Below are 12,438 nucleotides of genomic sequence, written 5' to 3'. Positions count from 1 at the left end.
TTCTGTTTCTTTGTTATGGGGTGGGGCCACAACATTAGTAACAAACAGAATTTCCGGAGGATGAGGCCCAGAAATCAGGATTTTTAAAAGATTCCCAGGTGATTCTAATGTGCAGCCAAGGTTGAGAACCACTGGTCTAATGGAAAAGAGGTCCTTGCCCCTCACCAAAATAGCCAGGTGTTGCATGTTTTAAAAATGGTTGCAGCATGCCGGTTGAAAATCGCTGTCATAAGCAGTTACTAACGGTTTGTAGACCGAGTTGGTTGTCCTGAGGCAGTCACAGCTGTTTTGTTGTGATATTTTAATTTAACTACATGCTTGCAGTTAAGGTGTGTAATCCCACCATATCGTTTATTCTTGAGGCTTAGCTGGGTTTAGTCACTTCATGATTTGTCTAAACCAGAGTGAGTATCTTGAAACCTTGGTGAGAAGAAACTCCTGTCCATACTCTGCTGTGGGCACCGAGCACAGAATCCCTGTCAGGAACCAGGTGCCTTTGTGTTTTCTGGCAACCATGCTCCCTTCCGCCCACTGCACCCCTCCAGCTGCCGCTCCCCTCTCGCAGTATGTCCTCGTTGTGACTGTCACATTCAGGGCTCTGCCACACTCCTCACTGTCCATGTGCATGACGGGCACCATCATTGGCACATTGCCCAGCTCAGAGCCGTTGGATGTCCAGCCAATGAGGAGGCCCTGTGTCCCCGGGATGAGGATGCGCTCCGCAAAGTCCTGCTCGGGCATACAGATGGGGAGCCCCATGTCTGGGCACTGGATGGGCAGCTCCAGCTCCAAGAGCGAAATGTCATTGTCCCCCGTCTCCTCCTCATACATCATGTGCACATGGATGTGCTTCACCTCGATCGTCAGTGGGTCCTTGCTCGTTCTAGGAAAATCTGAAATAATGCACAATCACTGGCTTTTGTAACCTAAAGCCTGGTTTTCAGGTTACAATAATATGAAACTAATTTCTCAGTGAACCCTGTGACAAGGCAGAGGCTGGGCACGATAAAACATGCCATGGCTAATTGTCCTGATCTCCTTTCTTCATCTATGGAATGAAGTATTCCAACTAATTCCTCATACTTCTCCTTTAAAAAATCAAAATGAGCCCTAACCGGTTTGGCTCAGTGGATGGAGCGTCGGCTTGCGGACTGAAGGGTCCAGGTTTGATTCCTGTCAAGGGCATGTGCCTTGGTTGAGGCACATCCCCAGTAGGGGGTGTGCAGGAGGCAGCTAATTGATGTTTCTCATGGATGTTTCTAACTCTCTATCCCTCTCCCTCTCTGTAAAAAGTCAATAGAATAAAAAATAATAATAAAATTAAAAAATGGAAGATTTTTAAAACAAAATGAGTTACTTTGGTGAAGTGGTAAAATAAACTAGGGGAACTTCTTCAAGCTAATCAAAACTGGGCTGGTCAGAAGTAATTTTTCAGGTTGACATTTCATTGACTGAAAAATATTCAAGGACGAGGAGTGAAATATAATAAGGTTCTTCAGAATCATAATAGAGCACTTTCCCAGATTATCACTGAACCTTTGCGACCTCCCTACAGGACAGAGTTACTGCCCAGTTTTCACTGATGAGGACTGAGGCACAGAAGTTAGGTGCGGAGCTCCACGTCACAGCCGTGGCTGTGGGTGACGGGAGTCTTGAACCCAGATCTTCCGACTTTCAGTCAGTTATCTGCCTGATAGCACAGCCTCCCCATTTCAGTATCAAATTACATTGTATTTTTATCAGACTGAATATTAGCATTTGGCTGCTTGCTATGCATAGATATTCCACTAAGTATTTTGCATATGCTTTCTCAGTTTATAAGTAGCTCAGTAGTATTGAAGCTAAATTCAGTTCTATATTGCATTAAAAACAAAACTCTAGTTTTTAAATTTTCATTCTACATAGGATACTGTTTATTTCCAACATGGTCTTATAAAAATGAGTGCTAAAATACTTACTGGTTTTCACACTGATATTTCTGTGTAACAGTGAACATTTTGCTGTTGTCAGCACAAAATTTTCCTCTATTATAACACCACCACAGAAGTCTTTTCCTTCGGAATCTATTAGTTTTACCTTTAAAAAAAAAAAGACATAAAAACAAGACAGATAATAGTGGTGAAAATTAGCAGGATTAGGGGCAGTATAGTCTGATGGTTAAGAATATGGGTTCCAGCCCTAGGCAGTTTGGCTCATTGGCCTGTGGACTCAAGGGTCCCGGGTTCGATTCCAATCAAGGGCACATGCCCTGGTGGTGGGCTCGATCCCCAGTTGAGGGCATGCAAGAGGCAGACAATGATTCTCTTAATCATTGATGTTTCTAACTCTCCCTCTCTGAAATCAATAAAAATATATTTAAAAAGAAAAGAAAAAAGAATATGGGCTCCAAAGATAGCCATTGAAGGAGTATCAGCTGAAGGTACAGTGGACTGACAAAGCAAAGATGTATAATTAGCCTAAAGCAGCCACTAAGCAAAAACAATTCTAGTCAATTAGCTAACAAAGAAGGTAAAACAATAAAAAATTAAGTAATTCAATAGAAGGCAGAAAAAAGGAAAGAACAGGTGGGAAAAATACAAAACAAATAGCAAAATTATGAATTTAAGCCTACCTAGATAAGTAGAAAATGGTCTAAATTTCCCATTAAAAAAGCAGGGGTTCGTCAGATGTATAAAATTAAAAGCCAACTATATACTGCCTATAAAACATACTGTAAATATAATTTGAAAGATTGGAGGGGGGGGATTACATGCTAACACTAATCAATAGTGTCAGTACCAGACCAGCGAGATTTCAGAACAAACACTATTACGAGATGAAATGTGAGGTCATTTTGTGGATTAAACAAAAGAAAAAAAAAATGTACCCTCATAGCATAGGTGCTGGCTCAAGAAATGTTGCTTATAATTTTTAGTAGCTTAATAAAATGAAAAATACTAAGCAAAGTATGTTTTTCAAATTTAATGTAGCCTCATTTCTGAAAATCTTGTGTTTATTAATAATAGTTACCATGTATTAACTACCTATAGAAGTCAGGTGCATTTTCTTTAACCCTCACTACAATTCTTGTATTACTATATTTTATAGGTGTATAACACCAAGTTTGAGGGAAGACGGCATTTTCAGCATCAGTGTGCTAGACTTGTAGTAAAATGCAGTGGAACATAGTGTCAATTTCTTACTTAGAATGGAAGAAACAAGTTGTAATGATAATTTTCAACTCTATATCCTAGGCCAGTTAATTCAGTTAAATAATTTGAGAACTATTTATTATACCAGAGTAAAAATGTAATAGTATTTAGCTTGCCTATATAAGTGTGTCTGGCAAATGTGTTTGATTTGTATGTAGAGAATGCTTACCTCACAGGTAATAGCTCCTGGTCTTGTTGGTACTAACACTACTATAGATGAAAATGGCCACTAAGGTCCCCTTGAGTGGGCTAGCTAGGAGACTGAAGGCAGTGCGCTTGGCAGAACTAGAACACCACTGTCATCCATCCACCAGTCCCCACACCCCATGTTCTGAGGTCTGCCTTAGTGCACTGATGAAGATGATAAGAGTGCAAGTATGAATAAGAGGGTCTTAGAAAGCTTAAGGAATATGATCCTATTAACCAATGTCACCTCAATAAATTTAATTTAAAAAGAGAGAGCAAGGAGAAAAGGCAACAGAAGATCAAGTTCACCAGCTGATAACTGGACCATTCTGGTTTTGTCCCTTTCCATCATTTTATCTCCCTTCACTCAATCTCCTTTCAAATCTGGGTCATTGCAGTGGTTACTGAACTCTCATCAGTTGTCTGCATAGGGCTCCTCCTAGCAGCCAGTGATTCTGCTGATTCAACCAGCTTAAAGTGTTCGACACACACACACCGAGGCGCATTACTCACAGACCCTGTAAAGAAACTGCGAACGCTAGGCTGTCCAACGTTGCAGTCACATGTGGTTACTGAGCATTTGACAGGTGACTGGTCCAAATTGAATGTTCTCCAAGTGTAAAACACACCCCAGATGTCAAAGATTAGTAATGAAGAAAAGATGTAAATAACTCAATTTTTTATATTTGTTACATGTTGAAATAATAGTATTTAGACATATTGGAGTACTGGTAAATAAAATTCACTATCCAAATTCATTTGATCTGCTTTACTTTCATTAGTGTGACTAGGAAATTTCAGTTACATATGCAGCTTACATTATATTTCTATTGACAGGGCTATTCTAAAGGGTGTACTTCAGGGCCTGGCTGGTGTAACTCAGTGGTTAGAGTGTTGGCCCATGGACTGAAGAGTCTCAGGTTCAATTCCTGGTCAAGGACATGTACCTGGGTTGCAGGCCAGATCCTGGCTGGGGTGCTTGCAGGAGGCAACCAATCGATGTGTCTCTCTCACATTGATGTTCCTTTCTCATGGTGATGTTTCTCTCTCTCCCTCTCTCCTTCCTCCCTTCCACTCTCTCTGAAAATCAATGGAAAAAATATCCTCTGGTGAGGATTAACAAAAACAAAAACCCACAAGTAAAAAAGGTGTACATTAAACAAAAAAGGTGTACAAATAAAAGAGATGATCTGCATTAGAGGCAAGAAAAATGGCAAACATATGTAAATTAAAATCTACATTGGTGATATAAGCCATAATAATGAAAGTAATACTTATTTTATGGAATTACTAAAAAAGCAAGAAAAGAATGAAATGCTGGTTAAAATAGCAGATGGCTATTGTGAGGTGCTTGAAATAACTTGGCGGGGGGATGAAAATACTAACTTTATATATTGGCACGTTATAAATGAATCTTTAAATGTCAAGAGTGGCCATCTATAATAATCTATAATAATAAAAGCATAATGTGCAAATTAGACCAGACGTCCTTCCAGAGGACCTTCTGGACAAAGCTAGGGCTGCAAGAAAAGCCCGGGTCCCGGGTGCCAGAGGGAAGCCGGTGCTGGCAGCCGGGGGAAGGAAGGCCTACTCTTGCATGAATTTCATGCATCGGGCCTCTAGTTAAATATAAATAGAATATTTAACTTCCAAACCAGTCAAGGGGGGAAATCAGAAAATAACAAAAATGAATGCCAAAGAAGAGAAATTTCCTCCACACAATAGTGGAGCTGGAGTTCCAGCTAGGAGGCTGGGGAGTGGAGAGCCTGTGTCCTTCACTCTGGCCACCTGCCTTTCCTGTGGTCACTCGCCAGGCCCATGTCACCTTACCCACCCAAGTGCGACTCTAGGATACCTATGGTCTGAGAGAAATGACATTGGACCTAGGGTGGCTATAAATAAAACTATGTTTTTATTTGGTGAAAGAATGAAGACTGCTAAAGTTGCGAATTCGGCATTAGAAAGTGCTCTGAAGTAGGACTTTGAGATTAGTTAATGGTTCACTTAAATCAAAAATGCCTCTTTCACTTAGTCATTATGTTTCTATTTGGTTGGCAAAGACCATGGAAATGACAAGGAGGATGAAACCTGTAACTAAAAGTGAAAACATGTTTATAAAATGTTTCTGTTACCTGCCATGGGAAAATCTGAAGATTCCGCCGGCTCCTCTGTGTCGCCCTGATGCACTCAGAATTTAGCATTCCGCACGCACACTTGTCTTCATTTGTGGTGACAACATAAGAAAGGTCAATGCCTTCCAAGTCAAACATCGGGTTTTATCTACTCCAATGGTGCTAACTACTTGAATCTGGCTTCTTCATGCCCATCATTTTGAGACTAGAGGCCCAGTGCACGAAATTCATGCACTCTGGGGGGGTCCCTCAGGAGTGGACCTAAGCTGTCAGTCAGACATCCTTAGCGCTGCTGCGGAGGTGGGAGAGGCTTCTGCCACTGCGGCTGCACTTGCCAGCTGTGAGCCGGGCTTCTGGCTGAGCGGTGCTCCCCCTGTGGGAGTTCACTGTCCACCAGTGGGCAGCTCCTGCATTGAGCATCTGCCCCCCGGTGGTCAGTGCACGTTATAGTGACCAGTTGTTCTGCCATTTGGTCAATTTGCATATTAGCCTTTTATTATATAGGATGGTCTTTGGTTGATTACTCCCACCCACCCAAGGTTGGGGCTGCAGAGGGATGCGGGAGGTTGGCCAGCTGGGGAGGCACCTTGGGGTGGCTCCAGGGTGTGTCTGGCCTGTCTTGCTCAGTCCCAATAGGACCCCAGCAGCAAGCTAACCTATCGGTTGGAGTGTCTGACCAGTGCACGTTATAGCAAGTGGTTGAGTGGCCTTAGCATATCGTTAGCATGGAGCCACAGGTGAAGTTAAATCATGTGCTCTCAGTGTTTGTAGGTTAGCTAAGATACTGCTAGGACCCAGGCAAGCTTCAGCGTGGAGGAGGGGAGGGCTGGCCGCGTCATAGTGACTCCTCATCTCATAGACAAGAGGTGGCTTTTCAAATGTTATTGTAGGAGGAGTGGGGGTGTGTATGGGAGCCGACAGGGTAGGAAAGGGAGAGACCACCTTTTCTCACTGGATTGAGAACTCACCATGTGGGATGCACGATTTGTAGTCTTGGCCCAGTTTATACCCCTGTGCACAGCTGCAAATGTAGGAGTCCTGTCCCGGGTGGCAAAAGTGTTGACACCCATCAGTCCTCAAAGGGTGACATTCATTTTTAGCTGAAAAGGAAATAAAGGGAAAACCAGACGTGCTAACATGGAAATAGTTGTTTTTTAAATTTTCTTGCGCCTTGGGGCTCTGGCTTTTCAGTCCAAATGTTCTCATTCTTTACAGATTTTTGGTTCCCCATAGAAGCACTTCCCACACTTGTGTCTTCAGGAATGTGCATGGAGAAAGCAAAGGTTCAGTGAGTGACAGCCCTTGTATTTGTCCTCAGAAAATGTAACTTGGTCATGGATATATGTGTACATATTGCAAGGCCTCTGCCCATTTTCACAACTTTCACTTCCCGCTTCAGGTGGGGATGTGGGATGGGAGGGTTCTAGTGGGACCCCATGTGGGTGGCTGAGCAGCTGGGATGAGGATCAAAACCTTGCTTTAGCATGTGTTAGGTTTGGGATGTCTGCGAAACATACGTGGGGCTCTCAAGGTGGCAGTTAGAGGAGAGAGATGGACTTCAGTGGAGAGATCTGGGCTGGGAATCATATTTTTCCCCAGAAAACGGACTCTGTGTTGACCAGAGGCATTGAAAGGATTAAGTGAATTTATTTCCATATCGGATAATTATTGATAGGAAATTAATTTCTTCCCACTCCCGCCAAGAATATTAGTTCATGAAGCTGTAAATCTCACACCCATGCCTGCCTCTGAGCCAGCCTGTGTGTGATTCCCCCTTACAGAGGAACCTTTCAGATCCCATCACCCTGCTTGGGGTGGGTCGGGTTCCAGGAATTCTGGAGAGCAGATTGTAAATGGGTTAGGCGGGGCTGGGTTTGGGAGGACTGGGAGGGGACTCTAAGCCGTGGAAACTGTAGGGAGGCGTGTTTGGAAGGCAGCAGGGCCATTCACAGAATGGTTTCCAGTGGAGAATTGGGTTGGAACTAGGTTCCCACGGGCACCCTTTGCTCACTCCTGGGAGCCCATCTCTGTACGGTTGGGGTGCGGCAGCTTGGCTGGGGACTCACCGAAGGCGCAGTCCTTGCCCTCATAGCCCGAGGAGCAAGTGCAGGTGTAGCTGCGGATGTTGTCCTGGCAGGACCCGTTGTTGAGGCAGGGCTGGGAGACGCATGGGGAGCCACCTGCCAAGAGGGATGTGAGAACCTTGTGCAGGTGGAATCATCTACTTCCTCCTGATGTCCCCTGGATTAGGCTGCCAGGTGCTCCTCATGTGTCCCCTGGGGTCCCACCAGCCACGTGTGCCCATGAGGTTTGTCTAAGTCCCCCTCCTTCACCTTCTTCTTTCTTTGCTGAGCAACCATGGTGACCGGTGACTGTGGCTGGCTGCCCCAGCTCTTCTAATTCCCCTCGTCCATCCCTGTGGCCCTCAGTCACTGTGGTCTTCTGGGGGCTCCTCCTAAAGGGACACCCAGCATCCCCCCAAGCCTAGGATGAGCTGTCACTTTCCTCAAATTAACCATGTCCTGACCCTTCAGCAAGAGGCCCCAGGGAGCCTGTGAGGCCCCACAAGTGAGAGGAGCGGCTCAGGATGGGGACCCTCTGGCCTCTGCCACCCGAGCCCCCAAGGGAGCGTCTCCCTGACTCCCCAGGACCTTGGGAACTTTCCTACCCTTCTCCTCGTCCTTGTCCTCGGGGAGTGTCCAGATGCCTACGTGTGAAACATGGAAAGCCTTACCTCATCTTAAGGAAAAAGAAGAGGAAATAATCCCTGCAAGAGTTGAGGCCACTTACCCATATAACGTTGCCAAAATTCATCCTGTAAAATTAAAATATAAAAGGGTTGCAAATAGATGATTTTTTACAATATTTTCTCCCATCGATTGACTTAAAGATAACAAGTGTTGATTTTATCCACTTAATAGAAAAATACTGGTTGAAACTGAGAATGCAAAAATTGTCTACTTAATATTCTATTTAATATACATGGAACATTTCCCATTTCACGTGTATTTTCTGTAACCTATTTAAGGAAGGAGAAATAATAGTCTGTGATGTGGCACAAACACCATGACCATGGCCTCCCAAGGTCACCTTCCCCTCCTCCATGGGCACAGTTTTCATTCATGTCCTATTCTACAGAGTGCATGATGTGGATACAAAGCACTAACACTTGCCCTAACTGGTTTGGCTCAGTGGATAGAGCGCCGGTCTGCGGACTGAAGGGTCCCAGGTTCAATTCCGGTCAAGGGCATGTACCTTGGTTGCAGGCACATCCCCAGTAGGAGGTGTGCAGGAGGCAGCTGATCAATGTTTCTCTCTCATCGATGTTTCTAACTCTCTATTCCTCTCCCTTCCTCTCTGTAAAAAATCAATAAAATATATTAAAAAAATTCTTTGGAAAAAAAAAAGCACTAACACCACTTTTTTATAACCAATGAAACAACAATCAAAAGTGGGTATGTGTATGTGTAAGGTTAGTTTGGGTGGGGGCTATCTAAAATTAGGATACTCGTAATTAAAGCCTAGAACGTAAACAAGTGGTTGCCATCTCCCAATCATACTTGGACTTGTAACAACCTGAATGATGTCAAATTAAGAGGACAATTTTCCAGATGGACCTAGAGGGTAGTATGCTAAGTGATAGGCCAGACAGAGAAAGACAAATACCATATAGTTTCACTTATATGTAGAATCTAAAGAACAAGATAAATGAACAAAGAAAACAGAAACAGACTCATAGATGCACAGAACAGGCTGACAGTTGCCAGGTGGGAATGGGGTTAGAGCAGCCGTTTGAAATGAATGAAACTATTGAAAAAAAAGACCATACCCTTTTATGTAATGACTAGAGGCCCGGTGCACAAAAATTTGTGCACTCGGGGTTGGGAGAGGAGGTCCCTCAGCCTGGCCTGTGCCCTCTCACAGTCTGGGACCCATCAGGAGATAAGGACCTGCTGGTTTAGGCCTGCTCCCGGGTGGCAGAGGGCAGGCCTAATCCTAGGTGTAACCCCTGGTCGGGCTCAGAGCAGGGCCCATTGGGGAGTTGGGGCCCCGCCTCCCGTCATGCACAGAGCAGGGCGGATTGGGAGGTTGCGATGCCACCCTCAGTCATGCTCAGGGTAGGGCCGATTGGGGGGTTGGGGCACCACCCCCTGTCACACTCAAGGCAGGGTCCATAGGGAGGTTGCAGCGCCACTCCTGTCATGCACAGAGCAGGGCCGATCAGAGGGTTGGGGCTCCGCACCCTGTCACACTGATCCCGGTGCTGGGAAGCCTCGATGCTCCGCTGATCCCAGGGCCAGGACGCCTCTCGGCTCCCCTGATCCCTGGCCCGGAGGCCTCTCGGCTCCGCTGATCACTGGGGCCGGGAGGCCTCTCGGCTGATCACCGGGGCCGGGAGGCCTCTCGGATCCACTGATCACCAGGGCTGGGAGGCCTCTCGGCTCCGCTGATCACCAGGGCTGGGAGGCCTCTCGGCTCCGCTGATCCCAGGCCCTGAGGCCTCTCTGCCCTGCTGCTTCAGGGCTGTTTGGCTTCGCTCTGCTTGGAGCCTGAGTATGCAAATTAACCACCATCTTTTAGCTTCTATAATTGAAACATTGTATCTTTTGGAGTTGTTGCTTCAGGAGCTCAGAGCCCTGCAGCTGCGGGGATCCTTGACTTTCTCCATCGCTGGGGCAACCAAGCCTCCTATTCTCAGCTGCCTGGCTGCCAGCCGCCATCTTGGCTGACAGTTAATTTGCATATCTCGCTGATTAGCCAATGAAAAAGGTATCGGTTGTACGCCAATTACCATTTTTCTCTTTTATTAGTATAGGATGTTTACTTTGAATTTATATTAGTTCACACAAACACTCCATCCATGCTTTTGTTCTGGCCCTCCGGTCGTTTAAGAACCCATTGTGGCCCTCAAGTCAAAAAGTTTGCCCACCCCAGGGTTAGAGGAATGGGAGAAAAAGGTGAAATGATTAAGAAGTACAAATGGATAACACTGGCTGAATGGCTCAGTTGGTTGGAGTATCATCCCATACATCAAAAGGTTGAGGGTTCAATCCCCAGTTGAGGTATGTACAGGAGGCAACCAATCAATATTTCTCTCTCACGTCTCTCTCTCTCTCAATCCCTTCCTCTCTCTCTCAAATCAATAAAAACATATCCTTGAATGAGAATTTTTTAAAAAAAGTTGTACAAATTGGTAGTTTCAGAGTAGTCATGAGGATGTAAAGTACAGCATAGGGAATATAGTCAATAATATTAATAACATTGCAATAATTATGTAGGGTGTTAGATGGGTACTAGATTTATTGGGAGAACACTTCCTAAATTATATAAGTATCTAACCATTAGGCTGTTCATCTGAAAATAATATAAAGTAATACTGAATGTCAACTGTAATTGAAAAATAAGAAAACCCCACAATTTTCCTTTAACCAGGAAGTTTTAATTTCTCCTAGTTTTATAAAAGATGGTCTATTTCAGAAGAGTTCTCTCATATATAAAATTAGAGTATCTAAAATTAGAATAATTACTAGGAACTAAAGCCTAGAGTGTAAACAAGTGGTTGTCACCTTCCAATCATACTTGGACTTGTAACAACATGAATGATATCAAATTAAGAGGACATAGCTAAGCATGCAAGAAACAGTGATTTAAAAAATATACTAGGGAAACAGGTCGATATTTTATTCAGAATAACTTTAAATATTGCTACTGTTATATGTAAAACTAGGAGATCTTTATTAAATATTTTACGTATTAGACCTGTCAGATTTGACTGGCTTCTCTATCTTCTGATAAACTTACGAATAAGCAAGAATTGTTTGCCTCTATTATTTAGAGTATACATATAGTCAGTTTTAATCCAAATTATAGATGATGAGAGATATTTTTACTATGTAGACACTCTAGACAGGCTTTTTGTTCCTTAAAAATCTGTTGATATATTGAAGCAATTAGGTCTCTATTAAAAATGTCAAATTCTGTCAGCGTCATGACAAGCTGACTGATGTTTGTGATGAGTATGCTAATCAGTGTGGTAATGTGCTTAATCGGAAGAAGGTGTTTAGGGGTGTGGAACTGACTTAGTATCCTACGTACTAGATGGGAAAATTATTTCACTTCTCTGTCTGTTTCCTCATCAGTAAAATTAGGATTAAGTCAGCCTCACAGGTAAGTAAACAAGTCATTAATTTAGCTTTGTCTTTTTGAGAAATTATGCCCTCTCGGGCAGCAGAAATGGGAATAATCAGAAAGTGTGTGAGTTCATGGTGAGGGTACATACAGTGGTCTCATCAACTTCAAATACTTCTCTTGCTTCTTCATAGACACAAATTTCTTCATAACATTCTTTTTCCAAATTTCCCTCAAAGATCTCTTCCAAAAGATAGGAGCCAGCACGCTTCCATCTTACCAGAACGTCACTTGCTTTGGAGGCAGAAAGAAATACTACGGAGCAAGATAAGAATGGAGATGCCGTCAGCAGCGATGGACTTCCCCAGGGATTGCCATGCCCGCTCCTGGGAGTCAGAGTACATGGCGCTGCCACTACCTGAGGCCTGGCTGCCTCCTCTCCTGTCCCCATCAGACTAGGTCCAACCTCTCGATTCTTTCGGGCCATCTCTTCTGGGAGGACCCCAAGGGATCCCATCATTTCCAACATATTTGTCATGAATTATAAAGAGAACAGGAAGCTCTTTTGGGAGCTGAGTGAAGACCCGCTGGCCACCCAGGGGCTCCTCTGTCCTAGAAAAAGCCCCCGGACCAAACCCACACGGTCCTGGAGGACACAGTTAGGAGGGCGACACCCACCTGAGGGCTCGGCGCCGTGGAGGCCCAGGAGGAGCAGGAGCAGCCAGACGCAGCCCGCCATTCTGACAGCGGCCCAGGGACAGGTCTGCAAACACAGGGGCCAAAGTCCGCCCAGGCCTCTC

General features: G+C 44.5%; 1 protein-coding gene across 1 annotated transcript; it reads right to left on the bottom strand.

Annotated features, from left to right (window-relative positions):
• On the bottom strand, positions 1–12,438 carry PROZ (protein Z, vitamin K dependent plasma glycoprotein). Its single transcript, XM_059685163.1, has 8 exons — positions 12,317–12,438; positions 11,790–11,953; positions 8,300–8,324; positions 7,576–7,689; positions 6,478–6,609; positions 5,510–5,595; positions 1,959–2,076; positions 1–893 (listed from the first exon to the last, which is right to left on the bottom strand). The coding sequence occupies exons 1-8, from the start codon at positions 12,375–12,377 to the stop codon at positions 379–381; spliced, it is 1,215 nt and encodes a 404-aa protein (XP_059541146.1). The 5' UTR covers positions 12,378–12,438; the 3' UTR covers positions 1–378.

Source organism: Myotis daubentonii, chromosome 2 (genome assembly GCF_963259705.1).
Source record: "Myotis daubentonii chromosome 2, mMyoDau2.1, whole genome shotgun sequence".
In the NCBI taxonomy this organism is placed as follows: Eukaryota; Metazoa; Chordata; class Mammalia; order Chiroptera; family Vespertilionidae; genus Myotis; species Myotis daubentonii.
The sequence above is the reverse complement of the archived record's forward strand: the minus strand, read 5'-3'. Positions and strand labels throughout refer to the sequence as shown.

Bases quoted from the DNA above. Each gene is read 5' to 3' on its own strand.
- PROZ (XM_059685163.1), bottom strand. From the start codon at position 12,377: ATGGCGGGCTGCGTCTGGCTGCTCCTGCTCCTCCTGGGCCTCCACGGC. The intron at 8,325-11,789 runs GTATGTACCCTC...TTAATTTTACAG, and splicing joins TTGAAGTTGATGAGACCACT to GATGAATTTTGGCAACGTTA. The intron at 894-1,958 runs GTAAGTATTTTA...GCATTATTTCAG, and splicing joins AAATATCAGTGTGAAAACCA to ATTTTCCTAGAACGAGCAAG.